This window comes from Anomaloglossus baeobatrachus, chromosome 1 (assembly GCF_048569485.1).
Source record: "Anomaloglossus baeobatrachus isolate aAnoBae1 chromosome 1, aAnoBae1.hap1, whole genome shotgun sequence".
Lineage (NCBI taxonomy): Eukaryota > Metazoa > Chordata > Amphibia > Anura > Aromobatidae > Anomaloglossus > Anomaloglossus baeobatrachus.
The window spans coordinates 304,824,411-304,840,271 of NC_134353.1; the positions used below are offsets into that span (position 1 = coordinate 304,824,411).

The window sequence follows — 15,861 nt, forward strand, 5'->3', positions numbered from 1 at the left end:
TTTTAGAGAGTAACTGTAAAGTGCGGGGTACATTTTCCTGTCAAGACATAGTCTACAATGTTCCCTGGGTCACATGAGGCATCTGTGCAAAATTTGCACACAAACACACACACACACACACACACACATACACTCAGCTTAATATATTAGATAGGGTTTGGACAAAGTAAAGGAAACACCTAATGTTTTGGCATCATAATCTTTGAACATGTTATAAACATGCACACTGTGACATACAGTACAGACCAAATGTTTGGACACACCTTCTCATTCAAAGAGTTTTCTTTATTTTCAGGACTCTGAAAATTGTAGATTCACTTTGAAAGCATCAAAATTATGAATTAAATGTGGAATGAAATACTAAGAGTGTGAAACAACTGAAAATATGTCTTATATTCTGGGTTCTTCAAAGTAGCCACCTTTTGCTTTCATTACTACTTTGCACACTCTTGGCATTCTCTTGATGAGCTTCAAGAGGTAGTCAGCGGAAATGGTTTTCCAACAGTCTTGAAGGAGTTCCCAGAGATGCTTAGCACTTGTTGGCCCTTTTGCCTTCACTCTGTGGTCCAGCTCACCCCAAACCATCTCGATTGGGTTCAGGTCTGGTGACTGTGGAGACAAGGTCATCTGGCGTAGCACCCCATCACTTTCCTTTTTAGTCAAATAGCTCTTACACAGCCTGCAGGTGTGTTTGGGGTCATTGTCCTGTTGAAAAATAAATGATGGTCCAACTAAATGCAAACTGGATGGAATAGCATGCCGCTGCAAGATGCTGTGGTAGCCATGCTGGTTCTGTATGCCTTCAATTTTTAATAAATCCGCAACAGTGTCACCAGCAAAGCACTCCCACACCATCATACCTCCTCCATGCTTCATGGTGGGAACCAGCCATGTAGAGTCCATCTGTTCACCTTTTCTACAAAGACACGGTGGTTGGATCCAAAGATCTCAAATTTGGACTCATCAGACCAAAGCACAGATTTCCACTGGTCTAATGTCCATCTTGTGTTCTTTAGCCCAAACAAGTATCTTCTGCTTGTTTCCTGTCCTTTGCAGTGGTTTCCTAGCAGCTAATTTACCATGAAGGCCTGCTGCACAAAGTCTCCTCTTAACAGTTGTTCTAGAGATGAGAAGGTGTGTCCAAACCTATGGTCTGTACTTTATGTTAATGCTTTGTAGTTGATTATTTGTGTTATGGGATATGTGTATGTAAATTAACTGTTTGCTTTGCAGAATTGTAAGAACATTGATGAGAACCTGATACCAATGGCAGACCTCTCGGATTTTCAAAGAGGCCAAATTGTTGGTGCTCGTATGGCAGATGCTAGTGTAACAGAAATTGCCTAAATGTTTGGCGTGTCAAGAGATACTGTCTCCAAAGTAATGACTGCGTTTGAAAGAGAAGGAAAAACGTCCACAGCAAAGCACAGGTCCAGCCGAAAGTCGAAGTTGACTAAGATAGACCGTCAGACTCTAAAGTGAATTGTGAGAAAGCAAGGGGAGAACATACAAACTCCTTGCAGATGTTGTCATCAGTGATTTTTGAACCCAGGACCCCAGCGCAGCAAGACTGCAGTGCTAACCACTGAGCCACCATACCGCCCATCATATATATCAGGATGGTGGACATATATTCTAGAAGGGCCTCAGGATGAGGGACATATATACCAGGATGGAGTAATATATGTAACAGTAATGGGTCACATATGTAACAGAATGGGTGACATATATACAGTACAGACCAAAACCTAATCGATTTAGTATATCTCTTTAAAACAATCTAAAGAATAAGGAAATCTTGTCTATTTAGCCCTATTTATGGAACTTTGAGGAAGTTGTTTAATGAATGTAATTGTAACCATTGGTATATCAGCACAATGACATGCTTTATTTCAATTAGTTAATATACTAATAGTGGGGGTGGTGTGAATCAATTCAGTCCAGTGGCCATGTCAGTTATCTGTAGTTACTGGATGCAAGCCCAGCAAATTGCCTTCTACTGGACAGCATTTGTGGCTCCTCTTTTGATTAGCTAGCCTGGCACAACATTATCGTTGTTAATCAGAAGAAGGGTTGCAGTTAGAGGGTGGTTCCCTGGACTTCTGTCTGGCAGCTACAAATTACTGATGTAGTTGCTGCTGAAATGTGGTCTGCTAATAGATTAGCACCATCTCTAATGGCATTTTATGAGGCAGCAGCTAAAAAGACTGCAAGCCTCAAAACTAACCACTATCTAAAGCTGGAAAAGCTGCTAGTTTGCCTTGCAAACGTCTATGAAGATATGCAAACACACTGTTCATGTCAATTATCATAGTGATTGAAGTTAAATGAGTGCCTTAAGGTTTTTCTAGTTATTCATATGTAGCTTCCATTTTTTCAAACCTATCAAAGTGTAAGTCTATTCTAAAAGACATTTCAGCAGTGCTGCAGGGTCATAGAACGCTGCACCCTCGCTTCTTCTTTTTCTTTTCTATTGTCAATTAAAGATGAAAAATATTATAGTATTGAAAAAGGTTCATCTTCTGAGTTTACGAATGACTGGCATAGTGCCCTCAGTCCTGTTGGTTGTCGAAGGGGCTATGTTGTGGGAAATGAAAGTTGTCTTATAATTGTATTCAATATGAACATACATGTCAACCAATTATTTGCTCAAATGTCATATTTTATCTAAGTTTATTCTAAGTGGAAACAAAAAAAATAATATCAATTATGAAAAATGTGGTATGTATTTAAAGAGATAACATATTGTTTCCATCACTTATCTTCTCATACCTATCTATCTATCTATCTATCTATCTATCTATCTATCGTGTTTTTCCAAATATAAGACACTGCCTCATACTTTTCTTTTTTTTGCCCCCGAAAATGAGCTAGGGCTTATTTTTGAAATAGGTCTTACTCTTGGAAAAACATGTTTGGGGGTAAGTTTACCCCCCAAAACATAAGACCCCCCCTTCCCAGGAGACTCATTCATACCAGACCTCTGTGTGGCTCCCACGTCCTTCCTGTAATCTCCAGTGGGCGGTCCCAGCAGTCATGCTCCACGCCGTGCTCCCCTGCTTCTGGCCAACACACTTACATACATCAGATCGTGCACACACACACTCATACACATACACACGCATACACATTCACAGATCAGATCACACACACGTTCAGTAGTCACTCACCACATCTGGCAGTACAGAATGTCTCCAGCAACAGGGAGAGATGGGAGGAAGTTACACATCGCAGGTCCTGTAAGCAATCCATCCTGGCCACAGGTCCTTGCTTTCCACTGCACTGCGTCTCAAGATTCTTCTGGACAGAAGAAATCGGTATCGCTGGATGTGGGGAGTGTGTATGTGCGCATGTTTGAGATCTGATGTGTGTGGGTGTGCGATCTGATGGGTGATTGTGTATGTGATCTGATGTGTGTGGGTGTGCGATCTGATGTGTGTTGGTGTGCGATCTGATGTGTGTGGGTGTGAGATCTGATGTGTGTAAGTGTGCAATCTCATGGTTGATTGTGTGTGTGATCTAATGGGTGATTGTGTGTGATCTGATGTGTGTGTATGTGATATCTGATGTGTGTGGGTGTATGATCCACTGCAGGGCCTACCGCTCGGCGTCTAGTGAGAATGATTCCAGTGTGTCCGCTGTCTTTAATGAAGTGTCCTGCAGTATCTTTAACTTTTTTTATCTGCATGGACACTTCATTACTAAACCGCGACTAGGGTTTATTTTTGGGGTAGGGCTTATATTTAAGTCTTGCTCCGAAAATGCTGAAAATCCCTGCTAGGGCGTATTTTTGGGGGAGGTCTTTATTTTTGGAAAAACACAATATCTATCTGGCTATCTATCTACCTAGAAAAAGGAAAATTAATGCATCACAAACTATTTAAGTAATTAAATATGGTGCTAATCGAGAGGTTGAAATCCACCAACCTGAGCATAAATCCAGGAAAATGGATGGCACTCTTTCTACTGGCCTGTGAACAGATAGGCAACATTTTGGCTCAGAAAATAAGTTATGATAAGCAGAAACTTTGCTGTTATTTTGATTTGGGCCAATTAATCTCTGATTTTGTTTTAAAATTTCGCAGTGAATGATCTATCTATCTACTATCTATCTATCTATCTATCTATATGAGGGTTTCTTGAGAGATGCTATACTGGAGTATCTCAAGAAAAATAACCTTATGACAGAGTATCAACATGGGTTTATGAGGGATCGATCCTGTCAAACTAATTTGATCAGCTTCTATGAAGAGGTAAATTCAAGCCTGGACCAGGGAAATGCAGTGGATGTTGTGTATATGGACTTTTCAAAAGCTTTTGATACGGTGCCACAAAAAAGGTTGGTACATAAAATGAGAATAATGGGGATAGGGAAAAATATGTGTAACTGGGTTAAAAACTGTCTCAGTGATAGGAAACAAAGGGTGGTTATTAATGGTACGTACTCGGACTGGGTCTCAGTTCATAGTGGGGTACCACACGGGTCAGTATTGAGCCTGCTTCTTTTCAACATATTTATTAATGACCTTGTTGGGGGCATGCGGAGTAGAATTTCAATATTTGCAGATGATACTAAACTCTGCAGGGTAATCAATACAGAGGAGGATAATTTTATATTACAGGGAGATTTATGTAAATTGGAGGATTGGACTGAGAAGTGGCAATTGAAGTTTAATGTAGATAAATGTAAGGTCATGCACTTGGGTAGAGGAAATAAAATGTATAATTATGTACTTAATTGTAGAACACTGGGTAAAACAGACACAGCAAAAGACTTGGGTGTATGGGTGGATGGTAAACTTCACTTTAGTGGACAGTGTCAAGCAACTGCTACCAGGGCTAATAAAATAATGGGATAAGAACAAAAAAGAGCCACATAAATATTAGCAACAACTCAAAAACTGATAATACCCAAAGATATAGAGTCTTTAAATTTGCCAGATGTAAAAGACACTCAAACGAGCCATAATTATAAATGTATAAAACATTTTATTTAAATAATGCTGTGGATGTGTCAATAAGTTAATCAAGGTGATATAGAGAAAGGACCAAAGGGAATGGGTGCTGAAAGGGAGAACACCCCACGTGTCCCGGAAGGAAATAAGAGAGAAAAATCTCCCAAGGATCCAAAAGGGAGGTTTTCGGGGACGGCGTGCCGGCTAGCTCCCATGCGCAGTGCTGGCTTCGCTATATAGACGACATTCTTGTCGTCTGGGGTGGAACTGGTTCTGAACTCGAGGATTTTGTGCGTCGGCTCAACTCCAATGACCGGAACATCTTCCTGACCCATCAGATCGGGCAAAGGACCATTGATTTTCTTGATATACGGATTTCCATTGGACTGAGTGGCATTGTGTCTACTACCATCTTTCGCAAGTCCACTGCGGTTAATTCCCTCCTACATGCCACTTCGGGGCACCCTAGGTCAATGGTAAATGCAATCCCTATTGGCCAATTTCTGCGCTTGCGCAGATTGTGCTCCTCAGACTGCTCTTTTGAGGCTGAATCGGGGGATATGAGGGGGAGATTTATAAATAGATGCTACAGCAGTAGATCTATAAAACAAGGCTACCAACGGGCCAAACTCTCGAGACGTGATCATCTCTTGTCTGGTGGGACCAGGACAGCCAAACCAACTGGTCCAGTAGCAAGGTTTATCTCCACCTACTGCAAACAGTGGGAGGAGATAAGGGGTGTGTTAAGTCTATCTATCTCTTTGGGTTTTAAAATAATGGGATGTATTAAAAGAGGTATAAGTGTTCATGAAAAAAATATAAAATTTAGTTCTACCTCTGTACAAGTCACTAGTGCGACCGCACTTAGAATACTGTGTACAATTCTGGTCACCGATATATAAGAAGGACATAGCTGAACTGGAGAGGGTGCAGAGAAGAGCGACCAAGATTATTAGAGGAATGGGTGGGCTGCAATACTAAGACAGGTTACTAAACTTGGGGTTATTTAGTTTGGAAAAACAAAGGCTTAGGGGGATCTAATCACAATGTATAAATATATGAGGAACAGTACAGAAACCTTTCCAAAGATCTATTTACACCTAGGCCTGCGACTGGAACACGGGGGGCATTCGCTACGTCTTGAGGAAAGAAGTTTAATCCTAATCACAGACGAGGATTCTTTACTGCATGAGCAGTGAGACTATGGAACTCTCTGCCGCATGGTGTTGTAATGAGTGATTCACTACTAACATTTAAGCAGAGCCTGGATGCCTTTCTTGAAAAATATGATATTATCAGTTATGTATATTAGATTTTATGACAGGGTGTTGATCCATGGAACTAGTCTGATTGCCGTATGTGGAGTCAGGAAGGAATTTGTTTCCCCATTGGAACTTGTTTGCCACATTGGTTTTTTTTTGCCTTCTGGATCACCATGTTAGGCTACGGGTTGAACTAGATGGACTTAGGGCGGCTTTGCACACTACGACATCGCAGGTGCGATGTCGGTGGGGTCAAATTGAAAGTGACGCACATCCGGCATCGCATGCGATATCGTAGTGTGTAAAGCCTTGATGATACGATTAACGAACGCAAAATCGTTGTAATCAAATCATCATTGCAGCGTCGGCGTAATTCATAATTACGCTGACGCGACGGTCCGATGTTGTTCTTCGCTCCTGCGGCAGCACACATCACTGTGTGTGAAGCCGCAGGAGCGAGGAACATCTCCTACCGGCGTCACTGCGGCTTCCGTAGGATATGCGGAAGGAAGGAGCTGGGCAGGATGTTTACATCCTGCTCATCTCCGCCCCTCCGCTCCTATTGGCCGCCAGCCGTGTGACGTCGCTGTGACGCCGCACGACTCGCCCCCTTAGGAAGGAGGCGGGTCGCCGGCCAGAGCGACGGTCGCAGGGCAGGTGAGTGCGTGTGAAGCTGGCGTAGCGATAGTTTTCGCTACGCCAGCTATCACACGATATCGTACCTGCGACGGGGGCGGGCACTATCGCGTGCGATGTCGCAACGTGCAAAGCCCGCCTTAGAGTCTCCCTTCAACCTTAAAAACTATGATACTATGATCTACTGTATCTATCTATCTATCCATGTTTCTCTTTATCCTTCTATTCTTCATATTTATTCTATCCCCTTCTATCTCTGTGTCTTAGATTAAACAGATTTTATGTTTGGAATTATGTACACGTCTAAAATGTACTGCAGAAATAAAAGAATTATGCTTGAGCTGTACACAGAACAGTTGCAGTTCATGGGGACATATTGTTTTTCTTCAAGTTTAATGTTCACGTGCCTTTTACACCTCTGCTGCCTTTTTCTAGCCACAGCTTGATAGAATTTTTGAAAATGCTTTTCTACATAAAAGACTACACAACAGTCATATTTATTGCAACTTTTAAGGGAACATGAAGAGCAAAATAATTATTTCTCTTGAATTTAAAGGCTTCATGCATTTAGCACAAGGCCTACAAACTGCCTATGTGCCCAGCTAGGACATCTGGATATCATAAAGTTAAAACAAAGAGCTGTTCTTTACAAGCGGATACTGTTTTGAACTGGAGCCTTCCTACATTTCTTAAAATGCCAACATGTCAAACTACATGTCAATTGCAGCAGCCATTGAAGTTAACATTTTTGGCTGGCCAATGTTTAATTGTGGTTGTCTATTATGTGACAAGCCCTTTAAATATTAGGCAAATATTATTTACTATTATGGAGTGTACATAAAACTCAAGAAGTCAGGGACATTTTTTATCGCCAATATTTCTTCTTTGCTCCTGACCTATAGACCCCAAATTTAAAAGAAAAACCAAATTGATAATGCAATGAAGTGTGAAGCCTGGTGATGAATGGATAGTTTATATGTGAGTGGGGCCAGAGCAGTTTACGGATTGCTGTTACTGATATACCTGATATGCAATCCCAGCTACTTTTCAACTTCTTGCACAATTTTCGTAACAGCCCGTAAGTTTTCTGCTGGATCATTGTGATCAAATTACTGCCATGAAGCACTGGCGGTCACAGATAGAAAAGGGCCCCTGTGCAAGAACTTTATAAGGACCCTTTAGAGGCCAAAAGTTCATCATAATGTGCAATTCCACCTGCTTTGGACGCAAAAATCAGCCTCATGAACTCTTGAGCCTCAGGTTGCATCAATGATATGTCCGCCCATGCCATGAAGGATGATTGTACTGTATAAAATATGAAGTCATAGCCTGGTTGTCACTCTGGTCTTTCCAGCAAGACTCATCCTCATTTAAAAGGACGTTTTTTCCTTTTAGCATCTGAGGGGTTAATGCTTCTTTTGCAAGTTTGCTTGGAGGCATTCCCTCAGGTGCTCTACGTTATTTAATAGGCTGGGCCTTTAAAAGGTCCCAGCATCCTTAACACAGTGCTGGTTATTTTCTCCCCTCAGTTTACAGAGACAGCCTGTGTTTGTGGTCATACCATATCCCAGTTCCAGTAGCCTTCTGCAAACAAGTAGTAGCTTGCAGAAGCGGTTGTAGTTTTGTTATTTTTATTTTATTTTTGGTGTTGTCCCCTGGAGGCGTCCCACTGAACAGGTAGGGGGTCTCTAGACCAGGGTCCGGTTAGGAGTCAAGGACAGGTCGGCGGGTCATGCCTCAACAACCTTCAAGCGTACCCGTGGCTTGAGGGCAAGTCAGGGAACCCTGGGGTACTTGGTAAGAGTAGTCCCTTGTCCCTGGATAGCAGCCTAAAGGCCCTGTCACACACAGAGATAAATCTGTGAAAGATCTGTGGTTGCAGTGAAATTGTGGACAATCAGTGCCAGGTTTGTGGCTGTGTACAAATGGAACAATATGTCCATGATTTCACTGCAACCACAGATCTGCCAAAGATTTATCTCTGTGTGTGACAGGGCCTTTACTCCGTGACACTGGTTCTCTAATACACTTGGGAAAGTTTATAAATGGCAAATTCTTCCTGCACCTGAAATCATAAATTACCTGGCTCTCCAACGGGACATTTCACAGTACAGAGATTAGCCCTATATGTGTAAGCACTGCAAATGAAGATGACTTCCAATTCCACTAAATCCCAATTTAATCACATTTTTGGGCATTCACCAGTTGCATATGAACAAATGATGGAGGAGGAAAAATATTTAAAAAAAGATGTAGGGAGAATGACTTATCTTTGTCTTTATTGCATTTATGCTTAATAAATCAGAGCAGATTTTTTTTCTTAAATGGCCTCGGAAAGTACAAAACAATTTCCATTCTCCTCACGGATTTTCTGCTCTTCATACAGCATGCAGATCATTAGGAAACTACGAAGCAATCAAGTAATGTGAGTCTGATGAAATTACTCTATCAATGTATCGGGCTCCTCCCCTCCCCCATACACCCACTCCTCACATACACCACAATAAGGAATAGGTCTAATGTCAAAATAACCTTCTTCATGACAAATGGGGATTTTAATAAGGACTTGACATGATTTTTCATGGTAAATACTTCTGCATATTTTATATATGTGAGAAATACAGTACATGGAAGCTGATATCATATAAAACCTTTAGCCATCATACATATGATTGATATTTAATTTCTGCATCTAACCAACTCTACGGGCTTGAAGACTACTGAGATATCTTTGATGTTTTGTTTTTTTTTATTGATGTACTATTGTTGTTGCCATGTCAGCTTTCTGGTAGTGATCTATTGACTGAATTTACAATGTATATACCCATATCTGTAGATGAAAGTTCTAATACCAATCCTATAAGGGAAGCACTATACATTATTGGAATCACATGTGTCCCTATGTACACCATTACAAAATAAATGAATTTCTCGCAAATACTTTACATATGCTGCACACCTTGCCCTTGGTTTAATTACAAATTAGTTAATCCTATTACACTTCTGAAACTGAAGCTTTGATAATATCTCAGCATATTTTTTATCACTTTCAAAATGCCAGATTTTAAATTCTCAGCAAATTAGATTTTTCTTTTACTACTTTTGTGATGATACATTGACAGCATTCTAATTATAAATGATTATATGCTACGTGCAACAATTATCAATTCGCCAGTTTCATGGTAACATAAAGTACTCTATAAAAAGAGCTAATCCCCTTGTCAAATGCACTAATTGTGATTCAAGTTAAATTAATTGTCTGGGAAGTAGCTTCATTGTTTCACTATGTAGGGATTCATGTGTGGTCACATGTTGTAAAGATGCAGATACCAGAAACAATAACCTGATAATTGCGCATCTATTTTTACATTACAAAACCAGGCAAAAGAAAATGGAAGAATATTGATGTGTTAAATGTATAGTATACCGCCTCTCCCAATCATGAACTTGGCATGTGTGCAGAATATTGTCTTGTAGGCAGATGACAAGTTATTGATTGGCCAAAATGACCTCATATAGACTTTATTCTTCCTTTCTCATGTTTGACTTAATATATACCATAAGGCAGATGAATATATCACATGGCCCTTTTTCTGCAGATGATATTTGCCCAAGTTATGGTCACTAGTATTTATAATGACCTACTCTACTGCAGTTGGATGTAGGTAGAAGCTATAAAACAACTCATATAAGCTCACAGATATGGCAGCAATAGTCAAAGCAGAAGACAATATTAACTGCCATATTACGCTCATGAAGATTTATCTCTGTCTTTCATTCTCCTTGAATACATCAGAGACTCTTCATTAACGAAGGCTGTATAACTAATTCATCTTTTGGCAAAGTAAAAGGTAATTGCCAACAAGCCAGCTCTGAAAGCCTTATGCCTTTTTTATATATATATATATATTACCTATGAGTATCTGAAATATTTTGTCTGGGCTAACATTTTGGCTGGAAACTGATGTCTAATTTTCCACCACTAAGTTTCCATAGAAAGGAGTTACATGATCTGATTTGAAGGCAGGGTGGAGGAGAATAATGCTTATGTTCTTGCTGTAGTGATCTCCTCCTGCCCACTCCCTTTCTAAGGGGCCCTGCGTGTTCAGATTATAGATTGCCAGCCTGTGCTGGTGGTATAAAGAAATCAGTGCAGTTTATCTCCAACACTGCTGTATATCCTCCGCTTCTATCACACATGGCACTTATATAACAACAGCCTCCTAATGCCAGTACATGGGATTTACCGTCCTATATATGTGATAAATTGGAGGTACGCTGTTGTATATATGCCAGAACGGAAAGAATTGAATGAGAATGATCTATGCAATAAAATTGCTAATATGTTCAACTAGACATATTTGTTCCCAGAAAGGCTTCCTTCATTGCATCCTTGCTGCCAATAGGTGGGGCCCTCAAGCTTTTGGCCACTCACCGGTTCCTCTAAGAGGAAATCCACACACATCTCCTGCCTCATAATTTTTTTTTCCCTTCTTTCTGTCTGCAAGGGTTTGTGTCCCACAAAGGCTGAACGCTGCAGCCCAGGCAGATGAATGCAGCCTTTTGTAAGCATCCCTCAGCCTCAGTGTTGCTTAGAACAGTGGGTCTCCAGGCAGCATGGGGTGATGTGAGCAGCACTAGATCCCACCGTACATCTCACTCAATCACACCTGTCACAAGGACAACTCTTCAAACGTGGTCTGACAGTAGAGTAATGCAAAACATGTCACAGAATATTAATGTGCTCATGCTGTAACATATATATAATCTCAGGAGCCATGACAGAATGTATAATCCTTATTAATGGGAAATAATATCTATAATATAGAAACACCTGTATGATCAGTGGATTTTTTATTACCCATATGCATCCTAATATGGACATTTAAGATGATTTTAGACTATAGTAATGCAAACAGGGAGCGAGATTAAAAGCATAGTGCAAAGAATAGAATTTCTAACACTAAGACTATGTCGAAATACATACTAATATATCGATAACCTCTATCAGCACATATTCATTCAAAGTTACTGCAAGGCAATACAGCTGAAGAATAAAAATGATGGAAGAAATCTTACCAATGTGGATGATTGAGTCCGACCTGGAGTCTGCTCTTGTTCTGTCCCAGGATAAAGCCCAGAAGACGGACAGACAGATGACAGTATGCAAAATGTCCATCTTCTCAATGACTGTCGACCACAAATCAGATCTTCATAGGGAGACTAGAAGCAGCGTGTATAGTTAGACAGATCTCACAAGAGTTTAATTCCAGTGTTTCTATAGTGTTAAAGATGGAGGCATTGGGGTAAGAAACCAGGATGGACCAAACAAGCAAAAGTCTAGGGATAAGTCGAATGTGAATAATTTCCTTAAAGCAAATCCAAGCAATATAGTTGATCCTCAGACTAAAATACCCATTAAGCATCCAGAACTGTGCATCAAAATGATCTCACATGCAGCAATGAAAATCCTCCATCTAGCCGCATATACTAGAGCAGACAAACTGCAGAAAATGACAATAATCCTTCAGGATCCTAGTGCAGATCTAGCTCACAGAAAACCTTTTAGATTATCAGGGACGAAGAACATACAGGATTGCTGGCTAGATGCAGCCTTTTCTTTATGCATCCTCTTCTATTGAGCAATGTGTGACAAATGTGCATGGGAATACATCAGCATCCAGCTGCAAAAGTAAGGAGCTGTGCTCTGTGAATTCTGAGCTTCCCGTCGGATATGTACCAGGATGGAGAGGGAATCCTGCTAGTATCCAGATGAAGTCAGAGCTTTATCCTCAAACAGGTTGAGCGTGCAGTTTATGATGCTTTGGTAGGAGAGGAAGCTTTATGGTGGGAAGCTGGGCTGGATACAGAATGCTCCCTGTTCCCAGCTCCACCAGCAGACAGGCAGCCAGCACGTTGCCTAGAAATGAATCACCTAGGAGAATCAGGAAAATACAGAGCGGAGATAAGAGTACCATCAAAGCCAGAGAGAGACAGAAACTGAGAGCTGGAGAGGCATCTAGCTCCTCCTATCCCTATCTGCAATACAAGGGGAAAAAAGACACAGCTACCAAGTTCTCACTTGGCCTTTGGAGACAGAAGAGAAAGGCTATGTATCAAATAGAAATGATCCCAAATGTGGAAATAGAGACACAAATCCGATGCGAACCAGATCTACAAGCACTTCAGTGCCATAATGCTCTAATGTATAATGATATTGTGCTGCTACACAAGGCACATAATATGAAAAATAATATTACTACAAAAGAAATAATGAAGATATATAGACACAGGAGAGATGAACAATATTTCCATTTGTTTACGTCAATAAAGCTAATACAATAACCAACATGTTGTGATCTAACTTTCTTATATGATCACTAATATAATTCTATACTGAGATGGTAATCTTAGGAACTGCAGCTGCAGGGGGCAGTGTTTGTTTGCATACACATGTCCATACAGTTAACGATATGAAGGCAATATATGTAAAAATGGGATATAACAGATTATATTAGGAGCTCACACATGGCAGATTAGCTGTAAGATTTTTTTAGGAATTAAAGTCAATTCCTTACATAGAGTTATGGCCGAAAGTGTTGGCACCCTTGAAATTGATACAGAAAATGAAGTATTTCTCTCAGAAAATTGTTGCAATTACAAATATTTTGTTATACAATGTTTATTTCCTTTGTGTGTATTAGAACAACCCAAAAAAAACAGAGAAAAAAGGAAACTTGGCCATAATTACACACAAAATCCCCAAAATGGAAAGTCAAAATTGTTTCCACCTTCCAAAATTGTGGCTAAACACCTTTCTTCCTAGCATATGATGTTCTTTCAAACTCTACTGTAGCAAGTAACAGGTGTGGGCAATATGAAAATCACACATTAAATCACATAAAGAGGGGAGAAGGTGTCTCAATCTTTGCATTGTTTGTCTGTGTATGCCACACTAAGCATGGAGAGCATAAAGAGGAGGTCAGAACTGTCTGAAGACTTGAAAACCAAAATTGATAAAAATTAACAATCTGAAGGGTATAAATTAATCTCCAGAGATCTTGATGTACCTCTTTTTACAGTGTGTAAAAAATAATCAAGAACTTTACAACCCAGGTCACTGTTCTGAACCTGCCTGCACATGGATGACAGACAAAAATGGCTGGAAGTTTGCAAAGCAGGATAGTCTGGATAGTGGATAAGCACTCCCAATCAATTTCCAAAGTAAATCAAGCTGTCTTGCAGGCTCAGGGTGCATCAGTGTCAGTGTGAACAATCTGTCAACATTTGAATGAAATGAAACGCTATGGCAGGAGACCCAGGAGGACCACACTGCTGACACAAAGACATAAAAAAGGTATACTGCTGTAAGCCAAAATCCTTCTGGGAAAGCATTTTGTGAGACCAAGATAGATTTTTTTGATAAATCACATCATTCTACAATATACTAAAAATTGAATAAAGCCTATAAAGAAATGAACACAGTGCCTACAGTCAAATATGGTGGCTGTTCAAAGATTTTTTTAAGGTTGTTTTTCTTCTGACAGTGGGTGCCTTGATTGTGTGCAAGGCATCATGAAATATGAAGATTACCAAAGGATTTGGGATAACAATGCAGTGGTCAGTGTCAGAAACCTGGGCTTGCTTTCTTGGACATGGTCTTTCTGCCGGACAATGACCTCAAACTTAGGTCAAGAATGTTATGGAAGTGGATGGTAACAAAGGGCTGGAAAGTTCTGAAGTGTCCAGAAATGAGTCCAAAACCAAACCCCATTGAAAACCTGTGAAAAATCTTAAAATGGAACCCTTCAAACATGAGAGACCTGGAGCTGTTTGCAGAAGACGAGTTTTCCAAAATTGCAGTTGAGAGGTGTAAGAAATCAAACCATCAAAAATGTATACATCGAGTTATTATAGTAATGAACCAAATGAGAAACCTCTATAAAATATAATCTTCATTAAATAATTAAAATATACAAACTATACCATTGTAATAGTGTGTCCCCCCAGCCTGCACCATAATGTAATCAAGCCTCCAGCAGTATTGTAACATCTTTTCCCTCCCTGGCCTATGTGTCTAGACTTTAATGTAATCACTAGAGTTGAGCGCGGTTCGCGGTTCGAGGTTCTCCAGTTTGACGCTCGAGTGATTTTGGGGGCTGTTCTAGATCGAACTAGAACTCGAGCTTTTTGCTAAAGCTCGATAGTGCTAGATACGTTCGAGAACGGTTCTAGCAGCAAAAAGACAAGCTAATTACTAGCTGGCTTTCCGCTGTAATAGTGTAAGTCACTCTGTGACTCACACTATTATGAAATGTCAGCGTATAGTGTGCGGGAACATGGCATTCAGATCACTGCTGTTTGGATAATGGCGATCGCCATTTTTTTTTTTCCCCTTGTCTTCCTTCCCTAAGCGCGCGCGTGTAGTGGGGCGGGCCAGCATGTCAGCCAATCCCAGACACACACACAGCTAAGTGGACTTTTAGCCAGAGAAGCAACGGCATGTGTGATAGGATGTTCATGTCACATGTCCATGCATTATAAAAACGGACATTTTCCTCCAGCACACCATTATCTGCCTTCTGCGTCTTGGTGTCAGTCACCGCTGGCGGAGCTCCTGTCTCCGATACTGCTGTGTACGCTCTATACACAGCGCTATACAGAATAGGGATAGAAGTTTCTATTAGTCCTTGTAAGGGCTAATACCGGCAGGGTCAGAGCCATAGGTGACAGTCAGGTCCGTGAAAACAGATTTTAAAAGCTACACAAGATGACAGCGTCTGTGTAGCTAAGGTCAGGGATTTCCTCGCTGCATTTCCCCATTAGGAGGGACAGAAAGGGAGGTTTCCTTTCCTCTACCCAGACCCACAACCCTGCCACTGTACCTTCCTGCCCTTTGCACACTCAAACTCATTGTTACTAAGCCATTATACTAGCAAACACTGAGTAAACTTAGTGGCATCCTAAAAGTGGTTGTTGGACTTCCATTAGTGTCCCACTGGTGCAAA

General features: G+C 40.6%; 1 protein-coding gene across 2 annotated transcripts in view; it reads right to left on the reverse strand.

Moving 5' to 3' along the window:
- The window catches only part of GRID2 (glutamate ionotropic receptor delta type subunit 2), a 1,893,008-nt gene extending 1,880,182 nt beyond the window's left edge, over nucleotides 1-12,826 (reverse strand). For both annotated transcript variants that reach the window (XR_012754338.1, XM_075351083.1), the window contains exon 1: nucleotides 11,933-12,826. Coding sequence is in view for 1 of the 2 variants with exons in the window: in XM_075351083.1 (XP_075207198.1) it covers nucleotides 11,933-12,032 (100 nt within the window). In the remaining variant the exon portion in view is untranslated. The remainder of the gene's footprint in view (nucleotides 1-11,932) is intronic.
- Between the last annotated feature and the right edge of the window lie 3,035 nt (nucleotides 12,827-15,861).